Below are 23,493 nucleotides of genomic sequence, written 5' to 3' on the forward strand. Positions count from 1 at the left end.
CAATTTTAAATATGAAGAAATTATTAAAGTATTTCTTAAAATTTAACCATTTTCATTCATTTTTTTCATTTAGTATGTTGCTTATATAGTGGCACTGAAGTTAGTAAGCACGTCAATTACAATAAGAGAAAATAGAAATATTCCAGAAATACTGAAAATTCAGATAATTGGTCTTGGCACCCAAGTATCTCAGCGACCAGGAGCACAAGCACTTAAGTAAGTTTTAAAAACACATTATTTCAATTTTTATTTCTAGGTGTGACTTCAGGCCAAAAAAATATAGTGTAGTTAGCATAAAAATTGGTTAATAGTAATTCCTCTCTGTTTTTTTCCTTTAGCATGTGAGTATGGTCATTTTATTTGAGTTTGTTTCGTTATGAAACTGTGTGAGAAGCTGATTATTTGTTCTCTTGCTTCTTTCCTTCACAAATGTTTCTTGTAGACTGTTCAGTTCATAGATTTGTTACTATGAAGACTGTGCATAAGAACAGTAACTTTTTGTTTTCAAGGTGTTTATGGTATAGTTGATAAGAGAAGAAGTACAGAAAGTTAACTTAAAATCTGTATAATAATTGGATTGGCCAAAATGTTTGTTTGGGTTTTTCCTTAAGATATTTTGGGCTTCCCAGGTGGTGCTGGAAAAGTGATAAAGAGCCTGCCTGCCAACGCAGCAGACATAAGAGATGTGGGTTTGATCCCTGGGAGGGGAGGATCCCCTGGAAGAGGGCAAAGCAACCCACTCCAGTATTCTTGCCTGGAGAATCCCATGGACAGAGGAGCCTGGCAGGCTCCTGTCCATAGGGCTGCATACAGTTGGACATGACTGAAGTGACTTAGCATGCACGCATTATGGAAAACTCCAAACGAACTTTTTGGCCAACTCGATATTTCAGAGCTCAGAAGTAATAGGGAGCTATAATGTTAAATACTTTAGGAATAATGCTATACAGACTCAGCTGTGGAAGAGAATAACTGGTTTCAAAGAACTGGGACATAGCTTAACTGATTGGAAGGACCAGCAGGAGCAGGGATGAGGGAGAACAGTTTTAGGGTTATGTGAAACAGGGAGATGAATCCCATGAGTTAAGTGTAGCATGTATTCACATGACACTTCTGTAGTGTTGTGAAGCTAGTCAAAGCGGGTTTTTCATGAGGATTAGGAGAACAAAAAAATAAACCAAATCAGGAAACAAACAGAATCCCAGATTCCGTGGGTGGTTAAATGCCAGGCTGAGGAGTTTGGACTTCAACTCTGGATGATAGATGTGGTCCTGATTCTCAAAGGAGTTTTTTTTTCTTTTAAGGGAAATTTGTACTTCAAGCTGTTAATATTGCAAAGGATCTTATTTGTAATACTTCTTTTTTCCTCATTGGATTGTAGAGTGGAAGCAAAATTAGAACACTGGTATATAACAGGTCTGAGACAACAAAATATTATACCATCACTTGTGGCTTCAATTGGCGATACTGCATCATCCTTGCTTAAAATTGAGTTTGAAACCAATCCAGAGAGTAGCACTGCTGACCAGACTCTGGTTGTTCAGTCTCAGCCTGTGGAGGTCATCTACGATGCTGTGAGTACAAGGAGAAAGTGAATCTTAATCAAACACATCTTAAGCTTCTGACATATGGTTTCTTGTTTTTCCATTTTCATATTTAACCTTTATTTACCTAGCAGCTCCGTTTAGTGATACTTTTTTCTTGTTTAAAGGGCAGTACGTGTTTAGTTTTTTATATTTATTTATTTGGCTGCATTGGGTCTTAGTTGCGGCATGTGGAATCTTCATTGTGACGTGTGAGCCTGTCTGCTCCATGGCATGTAAGACCTTAGTTCCCTGACCAGGGATCAAACCAGAGTCCCGGCATTGGAAGGTGGAGTCTTAACCACTGGACCACCAGGGAAATCCCAGCAGTTAATTTTGATTTTTTAATATACTACAGATTTTTTTTTTCTACTGTAAGGTATACTACCTATGCTTGTGTTAAATTTTTTAAAAATGGTAATATATTCTTAAAGAAGTCTTTGCCTTTTATACCAATTAACTACTCACAAATAATTATATACTGACTTTCTACTCCAGTTTCTTTTTGCTTATTCTTCCGTTGTCCTCATTGTTTGTGACCAATTTAAGGAACTTTAGGAGCAAATAAAAGAATTTTCGATACTGATCACATGAGAAAAAAGCATTGTCATTTCTGTGTTATTGAAAAAGCTGGCTCCAGTTCTGTATCTGTAGCTCCATCTTTATTCAGACTCTCGTAATTCATCTTGAGCTAGCCAAGACGTGGAAGGTTGTGGTTCATTATTCCATCACTTGTTGGTTGGCCCACTTTGTGTTTTAAGATCTCTGACTCATTTTTACTGTATAGTTATGGAAATAAATTCACAGTGTGGGTAAGAGGCAGAACTTACTGTCTTCTCTGATTTTTTTAAAAAATTTATATTGTGGCAAAATACATATAATTTACCATCTTAGTCATTTTTTAAGTGTATAGTTCAGAAGTGTTAAGTACCTTTGCACTGTTGTATATCCAGTCCCCAGTACTCATTCCTTCTGCAAAATGTCTGATTTTTAAGTTGAAGTTTTAGATGTAGGTAAGGGCAGAACAGTTTTCTTATTTCCTTTCTAAACTTTAGACCACAGAGGAATCCAATTGCAGTATACATTCTGGTGGCTAAGACTAGAAGTAATACCCCATTGGTACATCAACATGATACCACCAAACATACTCAAGGTCACCTTAATGATATGCACAGCTTTGTTGCCTTCTCAATAAGCTTAAATGGCGTATACCTTTTTTCAGGTTCTCTTTCCTTCCAGAAGGAGATGTAGGAGGGTAGCTTATCTTTGGAAGTGCCATCTCAGTTCAGAGCCAGATTTGATTAGAATTAAACTGTAACTTTAAAATTTATAATATGGAAAATACTGTGTATAACTTGCTTATATTTTCAATGATTTTACAGAAAACCATCAATGCAGTGGTTGAATTCTTTCAGTCAAATAGGGGATTGGATCTTGAGCAAATAACATCAGCTACATTGATGAAGCTGGAGGAAATTAAAGAGAGAACTGCCACAGGTAAAGAATTTGATACAGAAGCAACATCTCAACTCTCAAAAATTTTTTCTCTTCTAATGTAAACACTACATTTGAAATAGTGTAGGTAGCTTTTTCTTGAATATACCTGCCAGACTGGGTGAGAAAGAGAATGATATGGGGCATAGATGATTCTGTCAGCTGTTCAATTTAGGAACCTGTGCTGCAGAGTAAACTTGAAATGTAAAAGTTCCCTGTCTCAGTTCTTAAGCAACTGTTCACCATGCTGTGTGTGAATTGAGTTTTCAAGATACATACTTTTGTGCATCATGGCCTCTAAATTCCAGTTACCTACTATATCTGATTACTTAACTAAAGTGAAAAGTGAAAGTTGCTTAGTCGTATCTCACTCTTTGTGACCCTGTGAACTGTACAGTCGATGGAATTCTCCAGGCCAGAATACTGCAGTGGGTAGCCTTTCCCTTCTCCAAGGGATCCTCCCAACCTAGGGACTGAACCCAGGTCTCTTGCATTGCAGGCAGATTCCTTACCAGCTGAGCCACAAGGGAAGCCCAAGAACACTGGAGTGGGTAGCCTATCCCTTCTCCAGCAATTCTTCCCGACCCAGGAATTGAACCCGGGTCTCCTGCATTGCAGTCGGATTCTTTACCAACTGAGCTATCAGGGAAGCCCACTTAACTAAAGAAATAGCGAATTTTTCAATCTCTGACTGAAATACTAAGTGTGTTAGGTTTATTGTGTTACGCAGTGTGATTGTTTCCCATTGATCACATATGATTTAGACTTACACGCCAAGTGGAGGACCTAATCTGTGGAAAGAACTTCACCAACAGACTATTCAAGTGACATTCTTTTTCTCGTTAATAATATGATTATATTAATGTATTTAAATTTGGCTATTTTTCATCATTTCTTTTTCTTCTTGTAGGACTTACACATATTATTGAAACCCGAAAAGTTCTTGATTTAAGGATAAATCTGAAGCCTTCTTATCTAATAGTTCCACAGACCGGTTTCCACCATGAAAAGTCGGATCTTCTCATCCTAGATTTTGGTACCTTTCGGGTAGGTGTGTGTACTTTCCTGCCTGCCTGTGTTTGCTCAGCTTAGTAGCTAGCTGTCTGATAGTTTGCTGTTTTTCTCTCAAAGTTCACTTAAACTAAACCTAGACTGACTTCTTGTTAAGCATTTTGTCACGCTTAACATTGATTGTGTGAAAGTGAAAGTGAAGTCACTCAGTCGTGTCCGACTCTTTGCGACCGTGTGGACTGTAGCCTACCAGGCTCCTCTGTCCATGGGATTCTCTAGGCAAGAATACTGGGGTGGGTTACCATTTCCTTCTCCAGGGGATCTTCCCGACCCAGGGATCGAACCTGGGTCTCCCGCATCGGAGGCAGATGCTTTAACCTCTGAGCCACCAGGGAAGTGTTATATGTACTTTATGGCTATTCAAAAAAAATACCTTACATTTTCTGAAATGGTGGATGATTCGATATTGAAGGCTGGATTACTGCTGTCTTTTCCTAATTAAAAAGATGCACTTCTAGTTTTCAAGCGTTCCTAGTTTCCTAAAATCTAATTACATAGTTTTCTTTGTTGATTTATATATCTTGAGAATAGAGAATTATGCAAATATGATTATATATTTGTTAATCACTGACAACAACTATTAGAATACGAGAACTCCAAGGGCTTGGATGTTGAACCTCCTCCCAGCATTCCAATCTTCTGAGAAAAAGTGAAGATTTCAAAAAATTTGTCCTGAATTGATCCTTGATTCCTTTGGGCAGAGGGAAAAGGAAGTTGAGATTGCAGCTGAATTCTAATGGCCTAATTATTCATTTATGTAGTGGGGAGAGGGAGGAATAAAACCTCCTGTTTTATGGTGGAGCGTTTAACATGAATTGTAGGGGAACTTGATCCGCAAGTAGTGACAACTGCTGAGAGCCAGGAATTGTTGCATGTTTAGACAGATCGAGAGAGACTTGTTGTAACTCATCTTCTAATTAATGTCAGCATGCTGAGTACCTGTTATCCAAACATAATAGAGATACATGCTCATATGGTATATTCCAAATAAAATATTTGCTAATAACTATCAGAAACTGAAGCAAACTGTGAATTCATTAAGAGCAATATTTTATTTAGGCTTTAAGAAAACAACTTATGTTGATATATAGATTTTTCTGTTAAAAAATTAAGCTTTCTCTCCATTTTAGCTTAACAGTAAAAATCAAGGTTTGCAGAAGACTAGTAATTCATCTCTGGAAGAAATAATGGATAAGGCATATGACAAGTTTGATGTTGAAATAAAAAGTGTGCAGCTACTCTTTGCAAGAGCAGGTAAACTGTTGCTCAATTTTCAGGATCTTAAAATTATGTTGAATAGCTTTGGTAAATAGATGTGTATGTTCTCATGTATATCATCCCTGATGACATTTTGAACATGTATGCTGCTGGTCACTTAAGAGAACCAAATAGGAGACCCTCAGTGAAAATCTTTGTCACAATTCCAAATAGAGATGGTGGCTGTTCTTCGGGTACTTCGTACTGTTTGTATCTAAGTCCAGTCACTGCCTATTTTTTTTTTAAATGTGACATAAAACTCCCATAAAAGACAAAACAGAAGTTGCATTTAGCTCATGTTCCCCTATCCCAGGGTGTTTGGGATGTCTCAGTGTTGTTTCCCCTTGCTGCCTTCATTTCTAAAATATTTTACTATCAGCCTAGTTTTTATTTTGAGTAGCATTACATTTGATACTTGAGAAGTATGGATATAATCTGTAAAGGTAGTGAACTTATTTTCCAAAAGCTTTGGTGTTTTCTACTGCTTAAATGAAGATCAGTGGTTCTCTGTACTTCTTTAGTATCTAGAAGCAATATATATTTGCAAAATATCCTTGAGTATATATCACTCTGTGGAAGATCATTGGAGGAAAGGACGTGGCTTCTATGTGCAGAGTATATACTATAGTGGGAGTGCTGAGATTTTTAAAAATATAAATACATAGTGCTGTACTTAGTCTTATAGATAGAGCCTGAATATTAATTTCTTGAAGAGAAGTACCTGTACAGACCATTAAAGCTGCCTTTTCTTTTGTATATACTTAATAGTAATTGTTTGAATTATAAGCAATAAACAAGTTTATTTATTGCCATCAGTTAAGATGTAAGGTTCTATTAATCATTGGAAGTTTGTCTTTAGAACCTTCTTATTTGGAAGAGAAGTGACTATTGTACTTTTCTTGTCATAAAATCTTGCTTGATAAAACTCATTTTTCCTTTAGAATAATTGCCAGAAACCTGTTTTTTCTTTTTTTCCCCCCTGTTTTCTTCTTTTTCTTTTCCTGCAGCTCCCTAGCCTTGATCTCTAATTCTGGAATCAAAGGCAGTAAATTCCTAGATTTTTTTCTCTGTTGGCTTTAAAATGTAAGATGTTATAAAAAAAATTCTTCAAATAAATATTTAGAATTATTTTTATATCGTGGTCTTTGACTTTTGTTAATTAAATAAATAGGTCATTTAGCTTGTATGTTGAAAGAAGTAAAAGTCAGTATCATTGAATATATTTGTAAATTATTTCTGATCAGTTTTCCATAGAACATCTGATAATCTAAATAAATAAAAATAGTCATTTAAGTAAACATTTTTTAAAGATGAAAACTGGAAGGAGTGTCGATTTCAGCATCCATCTACTATGCATATATTGCAACCTATGGATATTCATGTTGAGTTGGCCAAAGCAATGGTGGAAAAAGATATTAGAATGGCAAGGTAATGTATGAGTTTTCTTTATATTATAAAATCAACAAGGTGAAATAATTCTGCATCAGTTACTGAATTTTAAGAAACCATAGCTAGGTTTCTAAAGGGCACAAAAAATAATGATTATCTTATAGCAGAAATATATTTTTAAGAAAATGTTTATTTGAATTATATATCACCTCTCTTACTTCAGAAGCATTTGGGCTTTCACATCCTGTAAAAGTTGGTTATCCCTGTTTTTTTTTTTTATTTTTATTAATTTTACTGGCAAATGGTTGCCTTACAGTGTTGTGTTAGTTTTTACTGTGCAGCAAAGTAAATCAACAGTATGTATACTATGTGTTTTTGGATGGATCAAATTCAAGGTTCTATATTAAAAAAAATCTTTAAAAATCACAAGCTGTTTTGATTATGAAGCCATAGAACTCTTGAGAATAATCTAAGGGAATGGGAAGTAGAAACTGAATTTTGAATTTAAGTAAATAATTATATTTTTTTGTTGCCTTTTTAAGAACAGTCTTATTGAAGTCTTACCGATATTCAATAAGCTGCATCTGTTTGAAACATACATTTTGATAAGTTTTGATAAATTTTGATGTAAGTGTTTTTCTGTGGAACCATCTCCTCAGTCAAGATCATTAACACATCCGTCATCCTCAGAAGTCTTTTTGCTGCTTTGTATTTCCTCCCTCACATCCTTTCTTGCCAACTTCTCTCCCCTCGGTCTCCAGGAAACATTGATCTGCTTTCGGACACTCCCAGTTTGTTGGAGTTTTCTAGAGTTTTATATAAATAAAATCATACAATTTCAGTTCTTTTTTTGTTTGACTTCTTTGATTATAATTGATTTGAGGTTTATTTGTGTTGGGTGGATCCAGTAGTTCATTGGTACTCTTCATCAGTTGGATGTTAAACCAGCCGTGCATTACTAGATAAACCTGTTCTAGTAGTAATGTATTATTCTTTTATTTTTATTTATTTATTATTTATTTATTTTTTTTGGCGTGGGTGTATTATTCTTTTAAAATGTTGAAATTGCTTGCTAAAATTTTGTCATGAAGTTTTAAAACCTTACATCTCTGTTTATGAGGGCTGTTGACCTGTGCCTTAGTTTCTTGTTTTGGCATCAGTGTATCAGGCCTCAGGGAGGGAAGTTATATAGAACTGGTGTTTTTTTCCTCCTTAAACGTTTGGTAGAATTTGCCAGTGAAACCTCTTGGGCCTGGAGTTTTCTTTCTGGAGGAAGCTTGATACTAAGTCAGGTGCTGACGAATGCTATAAAATCAGGTAAAGGGAGGTGAGGAGGTAGAGAAAGATGGGGTCGGTACTCTTTGATGTTTACAGTGACAGATCTTTAACACCAGCAAGTAAGTTATATACAGTGTTTCAGGTTTTAAAACATAGACAATTTGTGCTCACAGTATCTTCCTAAAAAATAAGTTTTCTTTAAGATAGTTTGGCTGCTTAAGAAGGATACACAACTTGGCTTACATAGAACTTCCTATTCCCTGACAGTGTTGAGACGTTAATGTAATTAGATTAAAACATATCCAAGGTAACTTTGACCCCACAAGGTAATCTCCTCTCCACTCCCTTCCCTCTTCCATAGTATAGAGAAGCTGGACCTTGAAACCTTGGAGTTTAATTAATTATGTTTTTAGATTTAAAGTATCCGGAGGGCTTCCTCTGATGCATGTGAGAATTTCTGACCAGAAGATGAAAGATGTGCTGCGTTTGATTAACAGTATACCCTTGCCACAGAAATCATCTGCACAGTCTCCAGAGAAACAGGTAAATGGAGATAATAAAAATTCTAAATATCTTTACATCTTTATGTGTGGTGAGTTTTTTCATCTTTTTGTGAGCTGTTTTGTTTTTCAGTATCGTTTACGGCCAGTTTCATTTACGTGATTTTTTTTTTTAAGGTTAATTGTAATTGATTCTGTACACTGAGTAAATAAATAAAGACTAGCCTATGGTTGCTCCTGTTTTGGAGTGATGGTATAAAGTCTTTTGTGGGGAATAATGAAACAAAAATGCATAAATGAAAGGAAAAATGTTTTTCACTTTCAGGAAATGTGTTTTAAGAAAAAGTAGAAACCAGACATGGTTGTCTGGGGAGGCCTTAAAAATTGCTGAGAAAAGACAAGACATGAAAGGCAAAGGAGAAAAGGAAAGATATGCCCATCTGAATGCAGAGTTCCAAAGAATAGCAAGGAGAGATAAGAAAGCCTTCCTCAGTGATCAGTGCAAAGAAATAGAGGAAAACAATAGAATGGGAAAGACTAGAGATCGCTTCAGGAGAATTAGAGATATCAAGGGGAAATTTCATGCAAAAATGGGTGCAGTAAAGCACAGAAATGGTATTGACCTAAGAGAAGCAGATCTTAAGAAGAAGTGGCAACAATACACAGAAGAACAATATTAAAAAGATCTTCATGACCCAGATAACCACAGTGGTGTGATCACTCACCTAGAGCCAGACATCTTGGAATGCGAAGTCAAGTGGGCCTTAGGAAGTATCACTAGGAACAAAGCTAGTGGAGGTGATGAAATTCCTGTTGAGCTATTTTAAATCGTAAAAGCTGATGCTGTGAAAGTGCTGCACTCAATATGCCAGCAAATTTGGAAAACTCAGCACTGGCCACAGGACTGGAAAAGGTCAGTTTTCATTTCAATCCCAAAGAAAGATAATGCCAAAGAATGCTCAGACTGCTACACAATCGCAGTCATCTCACATGCTAGCAAAGTAATGCTCAAAATTCTCCAAGCCAGGCTTCAACAGTACGTGAACCGTGAACTTCCAGATGTTCAAGTTAGATTTAGAAAAGGCAGAGGAGCCAGAGATCAAATTGCCAGCATCTGTTGGGTCATCAAAAAAGCAAGAGAATTCCAGAAAAACATCTACTTCTGCTTTATTGACTATGCCAGCCTTTGACCATGTGGATCACAACAAACTATGGAACATTCTGAAAGAAATGAGAATACCAGACCACCTGACCTGCCTCCTGAGAAATCTGTATGCAGGTCAGGAAGAAACAGTTAGAACTGGACATGGAACAACTGACTGTTTCCAAATTGGAAAAGGAGTATGTCAAGGCTGTATATTGTCACTCTGCTTGTTTAACTTATATGCAGAGCACATCATGAGAAATGCTAGACTGGATGAAGCAGAAGCTGGAATCAAGATCGCCGGGAGAAGTATCAGTAACCTCAGATATGCAGATGACACCGCCTTTATGGCAGAAAGTGAAGAAAAACTAAAGAGCCTCTTGATGAAAGTGAAAGAGGAGAGTGAGAAAGTTGGCTTAAAACTCAACATTCAGAAAACTAAGGTCATGGCATCTGGTCCCATCACTTCATGGCAAATAGATGAGGAAACAGTGGAAACAGTGACAGACTTTATCTTTTTGTCCTCCAAAATCACTTCAGATGATTGATTGCAGCCATAAAATTAAAAGAAGCTTGCTCCTTTGAAGAAAAGTTATGACCAACCTAGACAGCATATTAAAAAGCAGAGACATTACTTTGCCAACAAAGGGCCATCTAGTCAAAGCTATGGTTTTTACAGTAGTCATGTATGGATGTTAGAGTTTGGACTATAAAGAAAGCTGAGCACAGAAGAATTGATGCTTTTGAACTGTGGTGTTGGAGAAGACTCTTGAGAGTCCCTTGGACAGCAAGGCGATCCAACTAGTCCATCCTAAAGGAAATGAGTCCTAAATATTCATTGGAAGGACTGATGCTGAAGCTGAAACTCCAGTACTTTGGCCACCTGATGAGAAGAACTGACTCATTTGAATAGACCCTGATTCTGGGAAAGATTGAAGGCAGGAGGAGAAGGGGACGACAGAGGATGAGATGGTTGGATGGCATCACTGGCTCGATGGACAAGAGTTTGAGTAAGCTCCGGGAGTTGGTGATGGACAGGGAAGCCTGGCATACTGCAGTCCACAGGGCTGCAAAGAGTCAGGAACGACTGAGAGACTGAACTGAACTGGCGACATAGAAATCTTTAAAATATTGCCAAACATAATTATCATTGTCAAGTTTTCATATGTGTTAGGCTTAAAAGTCCTAGATCACTTTACTTGGAATTGATCTTTATAATATAAAATATATGTTGGGCTTCCATGTATTTTGAAGTGAAATTTGAGATGGCCAACTAATATTGATCTGTTTTCCAGAAACCTTGAAAAAGATGTAGGGTTAATATTGTAAGAGACAGCTACTGAATGATGCAATAATAGGCAAACTTACCTACTAGTTATACATGATTCTGCTCTTTTAATTGCAAGTGGTAGTCTTAATAATAAGTAAACTCCAGCCAACCATTAGTTAGTTGATTGTAAAGTGTGCTTTGTTGGAAGATTTGTGTGCTGTATAAGTGTCTTTCCAGCTCTCACTCACTTCTGTTACTTTTTAGGTATTTATCTCATTTATGTATATTTGCAAATTAGTACGTTTAAAAAACTTTTTGTATTATTTGCTAGGTATCCTCAATTCCTATTATATCAACTAGAACAAAAGGCCTACTTGGTACGCCCTTGTTGCTGGATGGCGTTGAATCAGGTAAGGAGAGTAAAATGTTCTTTATTAAACAAAATCTATAAATTAGTATATTGAAATACAATTTTGACAAAAGAATTGTGAAAGTGTTGTAGTATTTGACTGGTTTTATTTCTAGTTGTTCTACTAACCAACAGTGAGACTTTAAATCATTTATTTTTATTTATTCCTGAGTTTCTTTGTTTGTATGGAAGTGTTTTTGTGATTGATGGTGTTTAAGATTCTAAATAAGCTCCTTTTTTTTTTTTTGGCCCTGATCTCTACTTGAGTCTTTTCTTTATCTCTGGTCTAACTGATATTTTTTGATTTAGAACTGGAATGTGAACTTGATGAAGGCAAGGATAATGTCAGTCCTGGCCACTCTGGTATCCTTAGTGGCTGGTACAGACTGATATGTGATAGATGATACCCAATAAATATTTTATTGAAAAGTGAATGAATAAGCTGAAGTGAAAAGCAGTCAGAAATGTTGAAGAAGGAACTGGAAAGACAATTTGATTTTATATATGATTATCCCATGCCAGGTTGAGTTACTTTTTGGAACTTAGAAGCTGTATTATGATTCCGAATATGAAGGTTTTGTCTAATAAATGAAGTTGATTTTTGAGCTATTTCAGTTAGAGTGTTTTACGCAGTTTTCGATGGACATTCTCTCAAATCAGTTTTCTTCCTTTAGAATCTGATGATGAGTATTTTGATGCTGAGGATGGAGACATACAGCCTAGTAAAAGTACGAAAGTGTCAGATGTGAAAAAAGTTCCTGAGGCCCCAAATGAGGAGCTCATTAATCTTCTACTAAAATTTGAAGTTAAAGAGGTATGTATATTTGTTTGTCCATAAATATATTCTTGTTACTGCTGTCCTTATAAACAGTCGCATGCTAGACCCAAACATTAAATATATTTAAAATGTGGTATTCTATCTTCCCTACTCCCACACACACATGCATATGTGTATACACACACACACACATAGTTCTAAGAAAATAAAATGTTATTTTGTCAAAACTAATATGTGTGATCTACAGTATATCTGATGTATTCTGGAAAAGCTTGAGACTCTCAATTAGGATTTTCTTTTCTGTAGAAAATTTCTGTGACATATTTCCCTCAGTTTTTTCAACTTTTAATCTAAGTAACATTGTTTATTTTCATGCTTATAATTTAGAAAAATGCAAGCAGTCTAAATTTGCAGCATTGTCTGTACAGTCATTAAGTCATGGAATAATAAAAGGAAACATTGACATGGAGCAATGGTCACAGAATATTTTTATTTGGGGAAAAAAAGAGGTTGCAGTTCCAAGGATATAATTCCATTTAGAAATTAAACACGTGCGAACACACCTTTTTGAAATAAATGATAGTGTTCCTCTCTGTACGGTGAGATCATAGTTTTTCATTTTTGCCCCTTTGCTTTTTATGTACTAAGGAATTTTAAATGAAAATCTATTGCTTTGAAGTAAAACAGAAAAGGTATAAAAAAGGAGGTGTTTCTTAGTGACTGTTTTATACCTGAGTATTATTGGGATTTGTTTAAAGAAAGATGTGTTCTCCAAGTTCAGCCTTCTTTGAATTACCTGTCTCTCATATTTCCGTCTAACACATTAGAAAGCCCCTTGACTTTACCTTCATAAGATTCTCAAATGATTTCCCTTCTGTTCCATTGCTTCTGCAGGGTCCGACTCCTCATCATCTCTTGCTTGGACTATTGCAGAAGGCTCTTACCTGCCTCTCTGCTTCTATCGTGCACTCTGTTCTCTGCACAGTACCCAGAGTGATCCTTTGTTAGGGAAAGTCAGATCATGCCATTGCTTTGCTCATAATCCGATAGAGGCTTTCAATCTCCGTCATAGTAAAGGGCTAAAATCTTCCCATGACTACAGTGTTTTACATGATCTACAGGTCACACTGTGTGACTTCTTTGGCTTCATCTGCAGTTCTCTTTTGCCTTGCTCATTCTGCTCCAGCCACATTTCATTCATTCCTTCAGTAAATATTTATCAATGTCAACAAATACCAGGCATCATTTTAAATAACAGAGCTACAGCAGTGAGCAAATTTCTTGCCATGTGGAGCTTATGCTTGCTTTTTTGGTTTCTTATATGCACCAGCACATATTCTTTGTGCTTGCTGTTTCTTTTGCCTGGAAAACTCTTTTCCTGTATAACTTGATTCTTTACTTCCTTCAGAAATGCTGACTTACTAGAAAGGCCTGACCGCCCAACACAGGAGAGTAACCTTTGCTTTCCCCTAATGTCCCTAGAATGTAAGCTTCATGAAGACAAGGACCTTGTCTGTCCTGGTTATTTTGATGTTCTAATTGGCTGGCACTCTCTTATACATGGAAGATGGAGCTCAATAAATTTTTTTTAAAGTATTGAATTAATGAACTAAAGTGATAAGCAATCAAATCATCTAAGAAAAAATAGTAGTGCCATTTGAAATACTTTTCTCAGTTTGACCTTTTTTTTTTTTTTTTGCCATTCCAAATTTTTAAATATTTATATAATGAAATTTATCTAATTTTTTTCTTTATATTCTAGTCTTAGGGTGTGTTTAGCATTTCAGTCCCAAAGAAGGGCAGTGCCAAAGAATGTCCAAACTACTGCACAGTTGTGCTCATTCCACATGCTGGCAGGGTAATGCTCAAAGTCCTTCAAGCTAGGCTTCAATAGTATGTGAGCCAAGATCTTCCAGATGTACAAGCTAGGTATAGAAAAGGCAGAGGAACCAGAGATCAAATTGCCAACAGTTGTTGGATCATAGAAAAAGCAAAGGAATCCCAGAAGAACATCTGTTTCTGCTTCATTGACTACGCTAAAGCCTTTGACTGTGTGGATCACAACAAACTGGAAAATTCTTCAAGAGATGGAGATACCAGACCACCTTACCTGGCTCCTGAGAAACCTGTATTCAGGTCAAGAAGCAACATGAACATGGAACAATGGACTGGTTTCCAAATTGGGAAAGGAGTATGTCAAGGCTATATATTGTCACCCTGCTTATTTAACTTATATGCAGAGTACATCAAATGGCAACCCACTCCAGTGTTCCTGCCTGGAGAATCCCAGGACGGAGGAGCCTGGTGGCCTGCCGTCTGTGGGGTCACACAGAGTCGGACATGACTGAAGTGACTTAGCAGCAGCAGCAGCAGCAGAGTACATCATGAGAAATGCTGGGCTGGAAGAAGCACAAGCTGGAATCAAGATTGCTGGTAGAAATATTAATAACCTCAGATATGCAGATGACATCACCCTAATGACAGAAAGTAAAGACGAACTAAAGACCTTCTTGATGAAGGTGAAAGAAGAAAGTGAAAAACCTGGCTTAAAACTCAGCATTCAGAAAGCTAAGATCATGGGATCTGGTCACATCACTTCGTGGCAAATGGATGGTGAAACAGTAGAATCAGCCCATGTTCCTGGGCTCCAAAATCAGTGTGGACAGTGAATGCAGCCATGAAATTAAAAGACGCTTACTCCTTGGAAGAAAAGCTATGACAGACCTTGACAGTGTATTAAACAAGCAGAAATATCACTTTGCTGACAAAGGTCCATCTATTCAAAGCTCTGGTTTTTCCAGTAGCCATGTATGGATGTGAGAGTTGGACCATAAGGAAGGCTAGGCGCCACAGAATTGATGCTTTTGAACTGTGGTGCTGGAGAAGACTCTTGAGAGTCCTTTGGACAGCAAGGAGAACAAACCAGTCAATCCTGAAAGAAATACTCATTTCCTGAATATTCATTGGAATATTCATTTGAAGGACTGATGCTGAAACTGGAGCTCCAGTATTTTAGCCACTTGATGTGAAGAGCTGACTCATTGGAAAAGACCCTGATGCTGTAAAGATTTAGTGCAGGAGGAGAAGGGGGAGATGGTTGGATGGCATCATTGCATCAATAGACATGAGTTTGAGCAAACTCTGGGAGATAGTATAGGAAGGGGAAGCCTGGTATGTTGCAGTCCATGGGGTCACAAAGAGTTGGATATGACTGAGCAGCTGAACAATAACACAAATATTTACTCATGATTTTATTTATTATTATATGATTTGAATGCTTTCATTTAAATTACTGATTTATTTGAAATTTATTTTTGTATCTCAATTGTGTATTGAATGATCCTATAGAACTGTTTTACTGTTTCTATTTTTCAGTTGACACTCTGATTTTTCTTAGATATGTGTTTATATCACAGCTGATAATATTAGTTTTTGTTTTTTTCCTGGGATTTGTATTATTCTAGTTACTATGGCTGGCTTATAGGTTTTCCCAACATGTAGTAGTCGGAAACAAGTATTTTATCTTGCTAATGGTTTTGTGGGTTGGGAATTCTGGGAGAGCCCATTTAGTAGTTTTTGCATGTGGTCTTTCATGTGCTTTTAGTCAGATTTGACTGTAGTAGCAGTGACCTGAATGAACACTCAGAGGTGGCTCATTCATGAGGCTGGCAGTTGATACTGGATCTTGATTTGGTGGGGGGTTGCTCAGCTGGGATTGTTGACCACAGTGCCAACTCTTGGCCTCCTGAGCATGGCAGTGTCAGGGTAGTTGAACTTTTTATCTGGCAACTAGCTTCCCCTAGAATAAGAAAGCCTAGGTTGATGTTTCATGGCCTTTTTGACTTTGGAAATCCTTATAGTACTCTGTACTCTATTGATTGAAGCAATTATAACCCTGCCCAAATTCTAAGGGAGGAGACAAAGACCTCCATCTGTTGATGGAGATCAAAGAGCTTGCATGTTTTTAAAAACATATATGTTTTATTTTGTTGGCTAAGTATACTGACTGTCATTTCTGCAGTAAATCTGAATAGTAGTGTAATAGTAAACATCCTTGTCTTACTTTTTACATTAATGGTGATGACTCTTTTATCACCAAACATGACTTTTAGTTTTGAGGTATAGGTTTTAGAAAATCGTCTTAAGGAAGAATTCATGTAGTTCTATTTTTACTAAATTAAAGGAGTAAAATCAGTAAGGTTATAAAATTTCATCACAATTTCTAGATAGATGTAGTTATGTTCTCAATTATAGAGTTTAAGATGATAACATCCAATCATGGTAAATAGCTTGATGGTAATAGAAGAGTATAAGCAAAATTTCTGCTATTGTCTTGATGATATATATGAGGAAGGATTTTGTGTTTTTATTTTAAGTATGATTCAAAGTACTTTCTTTGGCTATCCTGATTGTTTTAGGTGATTCTGGAATTTACCAAACAACAGAAGGAAGAAGATACAATTCTAGTGTTTAATGTTACTCAGTTAGGAACAGAGGCTACAATGAGAACATTTGATTTAACTGCGGTATCTTATTTAAAGAAAATCAGCCTGGATTACCATGAAATTCAAGGTAATAACCATAAAATAGAAATAATAGACAATAACAGCTTTATTATCACTTTTGAGTATATGAAACACTTATATTTATTTAGTAATAATTATAATAAATAATAGCTAGAAGTGTTCTAAGCATCTTATAAATATTAACTCATTTAACCCTTATAACAATGCTATGAGATAGGCAATGGTATTATGTCTAGCTTTCACAAGAGGAAATGAAGTTGTAAATTGGTTACATAATTTACCCAAGATCACACTGCTAGGTAGTGGCTGAACCATGATTAAACCCTAGAAATCAGGCCCTAGGGTCTATATTCTTAACTACTATGATCTTCTGCCTCAGAGAGTCCATATAAATCCCTATTATATAGGTCATATTACTCCTATTTTACAAACAAAGGAAGGTTAAATAGAGAGAGATTAAGTGGCTTATTTAAGATTATGCATTTTATGAATAGCAAAACTTAGAATTTATCTCTGGTCTTATAATAGTGAAATCCTTGTTCTTTCAATTCAGTAGTGTTTGTATATCAGAAACAGCATCAGGTTATAAAAATTAAAATGATGGGACATAAAATTTATTCTCTCAGTAGCTTTTATGGTTTATTCGTTCCAGGGTACATCTTGTGTACTCATTGGATGTTTGAGGAATGAAGGAATGAATCCACAGTAATTTCCTAGGCTATTATTTCCCTTAGAGAAGATTATTCCAATGGAAAATTCTGAGCTATCTCATAAACAGGAGTTATAAGACTGCAAATAATAAAAGATGGATAAAACAGTGGATAAATCACGTCTCCCTCCCTGGCTTCTGGAGGCAGTGACTGGTATATCTTCATGAGGATATAGAGGATATCTGGCAGTACCTGTTAGCAGTTTATTTGAAAAATTTTTTTTTTCTTTAATTCAGGATCTAAAAAGAAGCCACTTCACTTGATTAGCTCTTCTGACAAACCTGGGTTAGATCTTTTAAAAGTGGAGTACATTAAGGTAAGGGTCATAGAATGTTTATATATTTATTTTAATACTCTAAACTATTCTCTGGGAGGGAAAAGATGAGAGTAGTTTATTAAAGGCTGTTGTTTTGTGTCATAGCTTTAAATCACAGGGAAATCTACTGTTTCTCTTTCCATTTGTACACCTTCTTTCTCTTTCACTCAAGTACAGGACTAGGATTTTATAAAGCCAGACTTCTTGTCTACAAAGATGGAAGCCTGGATGAAATAAATTCTCCTGTCTTCTGGGGGACATTCATCCACCTGCATTCATTGTTTGTATGGGTAATATTTGGCTGGGTATCCTACATCAGAAGGGATGCAGTCAAATTGGATTTGATTGAGTAGAGAACTGCCAGGGTTTGGAAGTGACTCAAAAGTATGATACATGAAGAATGCTGCAGGAACTGATGGCATTTAGTTTCATTCAAGATTAGTTGATTTGTTTGATCATTCAGTAACTATTTATTGAATGTCTTTTGTGTCAGATTCTGTTACACATTTGGGATACAGAAAAACATTCTCTATTCTTAAGGAATATGTAGACCAGTAGGGAGATAGGTAAACAATAATTAAAATATAATGTGTTTGATTCTTTAATAAGGAAGAACACAAAGCGCTGTGGGAGTGGGGAGGCAGAGATACTGATCTAGCCAGAAGGCTTCTCACAGGAGGTAAAACTTTGAATTTATGTATTCCCGAGGGACAGAACTTGAACCAATTGGTAATTATGATGGGAGATGGGTTTTTGATTCAGTGTGAAGACCTCATTAAATCAAAATTCTCTAAAGTTTGGAGTTCTAAGAAAATGAGATTTCTTTTCCTGGAGATATCCTAAAATAGACTTCTTGAAGACTTTCTAATGGGATTTAAACATTAGGTAATAGATGGGCTGGGCTTCCCTTGTGACTCAGCTGGTAAAGAATCCTCCTATAACGCAGGAGACCTTGGTTCAATTCCTGGATTGGGAAGATCCCCTGGAGAAGGGATAGGCTATGCACTCCAGTATTCTTGGGCTTCCCTTGTGGCTCAACTGGTAAAGAATCCACCTGTAATGCGAGATACCTGGGTTCGATCCCTGGGTTGGGAAGATCCCCAGGAGAAGGGAAAGGCTACCCACTCCAGTATTCTGTCCTAGAGAACTCAATGGACTGTATAAACCATAGGGTTGCAAAGAGTCGGACATGACTGAGCGACTTTCACTTTCTTTCACTTTCTAATAGATGAGCTAGACTACCTTGAAACCTTCTAGCCTTCATAGTTTATCCTTCTGATCCCTAGCCATTTCCCAAAAGTGAGTGATGCCATGTTCTCCTCTGTTTAAAGGCGGAGGACAAATTTATACTCTTACAATAAATAGATTTGGATGTAACTTTAAAATAATGATAATAAAATTAAATATATAATGTATTTAAAAATACAGTTGTAACTGAATATAAATAAATTAATGATTATAAGTAAATGATTTGTTTACTTTGGTCTTAATTCCTTCCTTAGAACTTTTTTTTTTTTTTAGGCTGATAAGAATGGACCCAGTTTTCAAACTACCTTTGAAAAAACTGAACAAACATTTAAGGTAAGAAATTCTATCGAAAGACTACATCCTATTTGGAAATAACCTACTCTGGAAGTCTTAAGTATCCTTTGAGGAGCCATTAGAAGTTATAAATTAACCTCATAAATGTCTTTCATACTCTGTATTTATGATTCAGGATAATAATGCTTTAATTTAAATTTACTGTATCACATCCAGATTATTTCTAAAGGAGGGAATGTTGTAGATGAGGGAACTTTAATTGACAAAGAACCAACAGGATTCTGAACAAACCAGACAATATCATTTAATGCAGGGCTCAGAAAGAATGTGAAATACAAGGAGAGATGCTGAGTACTCTGGAGCCACACTAAGGTAGTCAAATAGGGGAAGAAGAGGCAAAATGTTGTTTTAGGAAACATTAAAAAGAAAATGAGAGAAATGAGTTTCAGATTATATCTTGGAGACATGGGAAAATCTATTAAATATTGATTCTTCTTTTTAATAATTTTTATGTCCACTTAGTGTTTTGAAGCAATGAAAACAAATTCTTTTGAGTAAAAAGTGAGTTTTTTAAAAAAAAATTTCACTTTGGGATTTCCCTGATGGTCCAGTGGTTAAGACTCCATGCTACCTATGCAGGGGGTTGGGTTTGATCCCTGGTCAGGGAGCTAGATATCCTGCATGCTGCAACTAAGACCTGGTAGAGCCAAATAAATTAAAAACCAATCAGTTTGCTTTTAGAAAATCATATATTCTTTAAAGCAGTTTGTGTTCTATTTTAGCTTTTTGGAGTTATTGTTTTTAAAAATATATTTTTTCCTATGAGTTATGTATTCTTTTTTTAATGATAAGATCATAATTGTGGTAGAAGATCAGTGACTGAGTCACTCTTAATTGCATTTTTTATATTTAAATCTCATGCATATCACATTTGAAATAATTTCTTGACATATGGGTAACACATGGTGATTCTGGAGTTTCATGCGCTAACATATATTTTATATAATCATAATAAACAGTCATTGAAGATTCAGAAAAGCCATGTATATGTGGAATATTAGAATGACCATTACTCGCAGATTATATGCTCTATGATAATTAGGCTTGGGGAGTGGAGTAACTAGGTTACCTTGATCCCCAAAATATATTAAGTGTAATTTATTCTGCATATAGTCCCTGTTTAAGGATTGTGGGTTGTAAGTCTTCCTTTCCTCTTTCTTCCTTCCAAGCAGTATAAGACAGTGGTACAAACCTAGTTACGAGCCTTTTGCATTCATCATATGGAGACTACTGGTACAGCTGGCCTGGGAAAGTAATTTTCTTTCTAAAATATTTCTAGGTGGCTTTTTCATCTTTAAATTTGTTGCTGCATACACAAGCTCTTCTCTCTTCTATTAACTACCTGACAACCATTATTCCATCAGATGGCCAAAACATGAGTGATACCAAGGACATACAGGTTTCTACTGAAAAACAGCAAAAAAATTCAGCTCTGCAGAAGGGTATGAAAAATATGGTTTGTTTCTAGTTAGAAAGGGTTGTAGAATTGTAGAGCCAAATGGGGACTCTTAAAGACCATCTAGTTAGTCATTTACATGCCATTTCCCCTCCTTTTATTCTTTTCTTCAAATAAAGTCGTACGTGGGTGCCTGATATGTTAGATAAATGTGATTGATACTGTTTTTTTTTTTTTAATGTCTGTTTTTGTTCTGATTTTGTTGTTGATGGGCGATGCCTTTATGAGGGTACTAAGGGAAGAAGACCTGCATTGATTTTGAGCTCATCCTCCTCTCTTAGTGGCTCCTGAATGGGCTCCATTGGAGATTAATTAATCATATCTAACATTTTGCAGATAAGGAAATCAAAACCCACAGATGTGAGGGCCAGGATGCAAGGATATCATTGAATTAGAAAAGAGCCCGGCTTTTGAATCAGAAAGAACTCAGTTTAGATCCTGACTCTGCTACTTAAACTATGGGACCATGGGCACATTATTTAGCTTCCTTGAGTTTCAGTGTCCTTATATTTATTTAAATGCTTTCTTGCTTTTACATTATAAAAGTAACACCTCACTATTGGAAATGCAAACTACAGAATATATAAAGCAAAAAAGTGTTTGAGATCTTTAAGAACTTGAGAATTCTGTAATTATTTTAAGCAGAACACTTAATATAGGGAAGAAACCTTCATAGAATATGTAGTCCTAGAATCCCATTGTGATAGAATTGCTTTGTTTATTTGCAGTGGCTGTATCCTCTAAAGACAGTGACATTATTCACTTCAGGCTGTTTGCCAAATTGAATGCTTTCTGTGTTGTTGTTTGCAATGAGAAGAACAATATTGCTGAAATCAAGATTCAAGGTAAAAGTTCTCATGATCTTAAAAATCGTTGAAAAGATAAGGTTTCTTTTGCAATGCTAAAGCATATACACAAATGGAAGCCTCTGAGCTTTGAAAACTGGCTTATTTTATGACATAATTGGACTGCATACCTTCTTTTTAACTCTTCAAGAGCTGAACCACATATACTGGTGATTTGGACCTTTTTGAGAGTTGTCTCTGGAGAAGGAAATGGCCACCCTCTCCAGTAGTCTAGCCTGGAGAATCTCATGGACAGAGGAGCCCGGTGCACTGCAGTCCATGGGGTCACAAAGAGTCAGACACGACTGAGTAACCGAGCACGCACACACAAGTGTCTCAGAAGTGAAAGGAATACTAATGTCATTGTAGGGATGCTCTTGATGAGCTGAGCTAAGTGTCAACCCAGAATTCAGTTTAAGGTCTGTGAATATGCTTTAGCTTGGTACAAATACATAGCAACCTTATGAAGAACAAATCCTAAGAGCCCATTATGTTCTTTTAGGCAAAAGCTGCTAAAATGAGTCTAGCTTTTTTCTCTGACTCTGTCTTTACAACCTCACTGTGATCTGGTAAAGGTAAAGAATATGTATAATACAATTCTTGTAGAAATTAAAACCCAGAAAACTAGGCTTTTTCTGTGTTCCTTCTGAACTGGCAATACATCTACTAATCTGAAGTTGATTCATGTAACTTTTATAGTCTCCATGTAAATGACTGGATATAAGGTATAAAGAATTTACTAAAATCCTAAGATAATCTATTTGCACTAGATGTAGTTTCTTCATAAGGGTGAAAGTTCAAATAATTTTTTTTAATGACTTTATATGCTTCATTGTTTATAAAATCAAAAATATCTAATATTGCATGTATCAATTGGGAGTTCAGACATTGCTAAATTTATAAAAATATCACCTATAAAATAAAGTTATGCAATAGAAGAAGAATCTTAAGATCTTATTATGGTATCTATAGAAATTAAAATAATATGCTTCTTTTCAGGACTTGATTCTTCCCTTTCTCTTCAGTCAAGAAAGCAGTCACTATTTGCCAGGTTGGAAAATATTATCGTCACAGATGTTGATCCTAAGACAGTTCATAAAAAAGTAGGTGACAGTAAATCATTAATATTTTTTGGTGAATGAGAGATTTTATTTTAATATATATTTTATGTTTTTAAATACTAATGAAATATATTTTGATAGAAAAATGTTTCTATAATGATTATAAACACTTTTCAGTAGGGATTTTATTTTGTCATTGTCATTGTTCATCCACATTTCTGCTTTTCAGGCTGTGTCAATAATGGGAAATGAAGTCTTTCATTTTAACTTGGATTTGTATCCAGATGCTACTGAGGGGGATTCCTATACTGACATGTCCAAGGTGGATGGTGTGGTATCACTCAGTGTTGGCTGTATTCAGATTGTCTATCTCCATAAATTCCTCATGTCACTTCTGGTAAAATCACCATTTATATATAGATTTTTTTGACTTAGAAGTACTTAAGCAAGTCTGAGAGTTATGATTGCAATCTTAAAACTTTGAATTTTAGGATGTGCATTGATTTGATTATTGATGTCATTTATGGATTAATGTAGAGGTCAAAACCTCTCTTTAACAGTTGAAATCATTTAATGATTTTTGTCTAGCATTGCCTACAATGGAATTGTTTTTGCTGGAACACAGTGAATCTAAATTCTTAAGTGTAAAAACTATTATAATTTTTTTTCTCTGTTTCTCAGCCATATAACTGTATTTATAATTAGCCGTTGTCAGGTAGCTCATGCATATGGATGGATAGTCAGTAATTATTTCCTAACTTTAGAAAAATAGAACTCAACTGAAAGTTACCTATTGGGAAAACA

At 35.8% G+C, this 23,493-nt stretch overlaps 1 protein-coding gene and 1 non-coding gene across 6 annotated transcripts in view; one reads left to right on the plus strand and one right to left on the minus strand.

The window, feature by feature from the left end:
• The window catches only part of VPS13C (vacuolar protein sorting 13 homolog C), a 181,184-nt gene that overhangs the window by 60,404 nt on the left and 97,287 nt on the right, over window positions 1-23,493 (plus strand). For all 5 annotated transcript variants that reach the window (XM_004010549.6, XM_004010550.6, XM_004010551.6 and 2 more), the window contains 16 exons: window positions 74-216; window positions 1,382-1,574; window positions 2,966-3,080; window positions 3,988-4,124; window positions 5,279-5,402; window positions 6,716-6,833; window positions 8,486-8,615; window positions 11,318-11,396; window positions 12,070-12,209; window positions 16,592-16,745; window positions 17,646-17,725; window positions 19,247-19,306; window positions 20,607-20,769; window positions 21,512-21,628; window positions 22,628-22,731; window positions 22,919-23,086. In XM_004010549.6, the coding sequence (XP_004010598.3) occupies window positions 74-216; window positions 1,382-1,574; window positions 2,966-3,080; window positions 3,988-4,124; window positions 5,279-5,402; window positions 6,716-6,833; window positions 8,486-8,615; window positions 11,318-11,396; window positions 12,070-12,209; window positions 16,592-16,745; window positions 17,646-17,725; window positions 19,247-19,306; window positions 20,607-20,769; window positions 21,512-21,628; window positions 22,628-22,731; window positions 22,919-23,086 (2,025 nt within the window). The remainder of the gene's footprint in view (window positions 1-73; window positions 217-1,381; window positions 1,575-2,965; window positions 3,081-3,987; window positions 4,125-5,278; window positions 5,403-6,715; window positions 6,834-8,485; window positions 8,616-11,317; window positions 11,397-12,069; window positions 12,210-16,591; window positions 16,746-17,645; window positions 17,726-19,246; window positions 19,307-20,606; window positions 20,770-21,511; window positions 21,629-22,627; window positions 22,732-22,918; window positions 23,087-23,493) is intronic.
• On the minus strand, window positions 4,412-4,483 carry TRNAR-CCG (transfer RNA arginine (anticodon CCG)). Its single transcript has one exon. It is a non-coding gene; the product is annotated as a tRNA-Arg (tRNA).

The sequence above is a fragment of the Ovis aries genome, chromosome 7 (genome assembly GCF_016772045.2).
Source record: "Ovis aries strain OAR_USU_Benz2616 breed Rambouillet chromosome 7, ARS-UI_Ramb_v3.0, whole genome shotgun sequence".
In the NCBI taxonomy this organism is placed as follows: domain Eukaryota; kingdom Metazoa; phylum Chordata; class Mammalia; order Artiodactyla; family Bovidae; genus Ovis; species Ovis aries.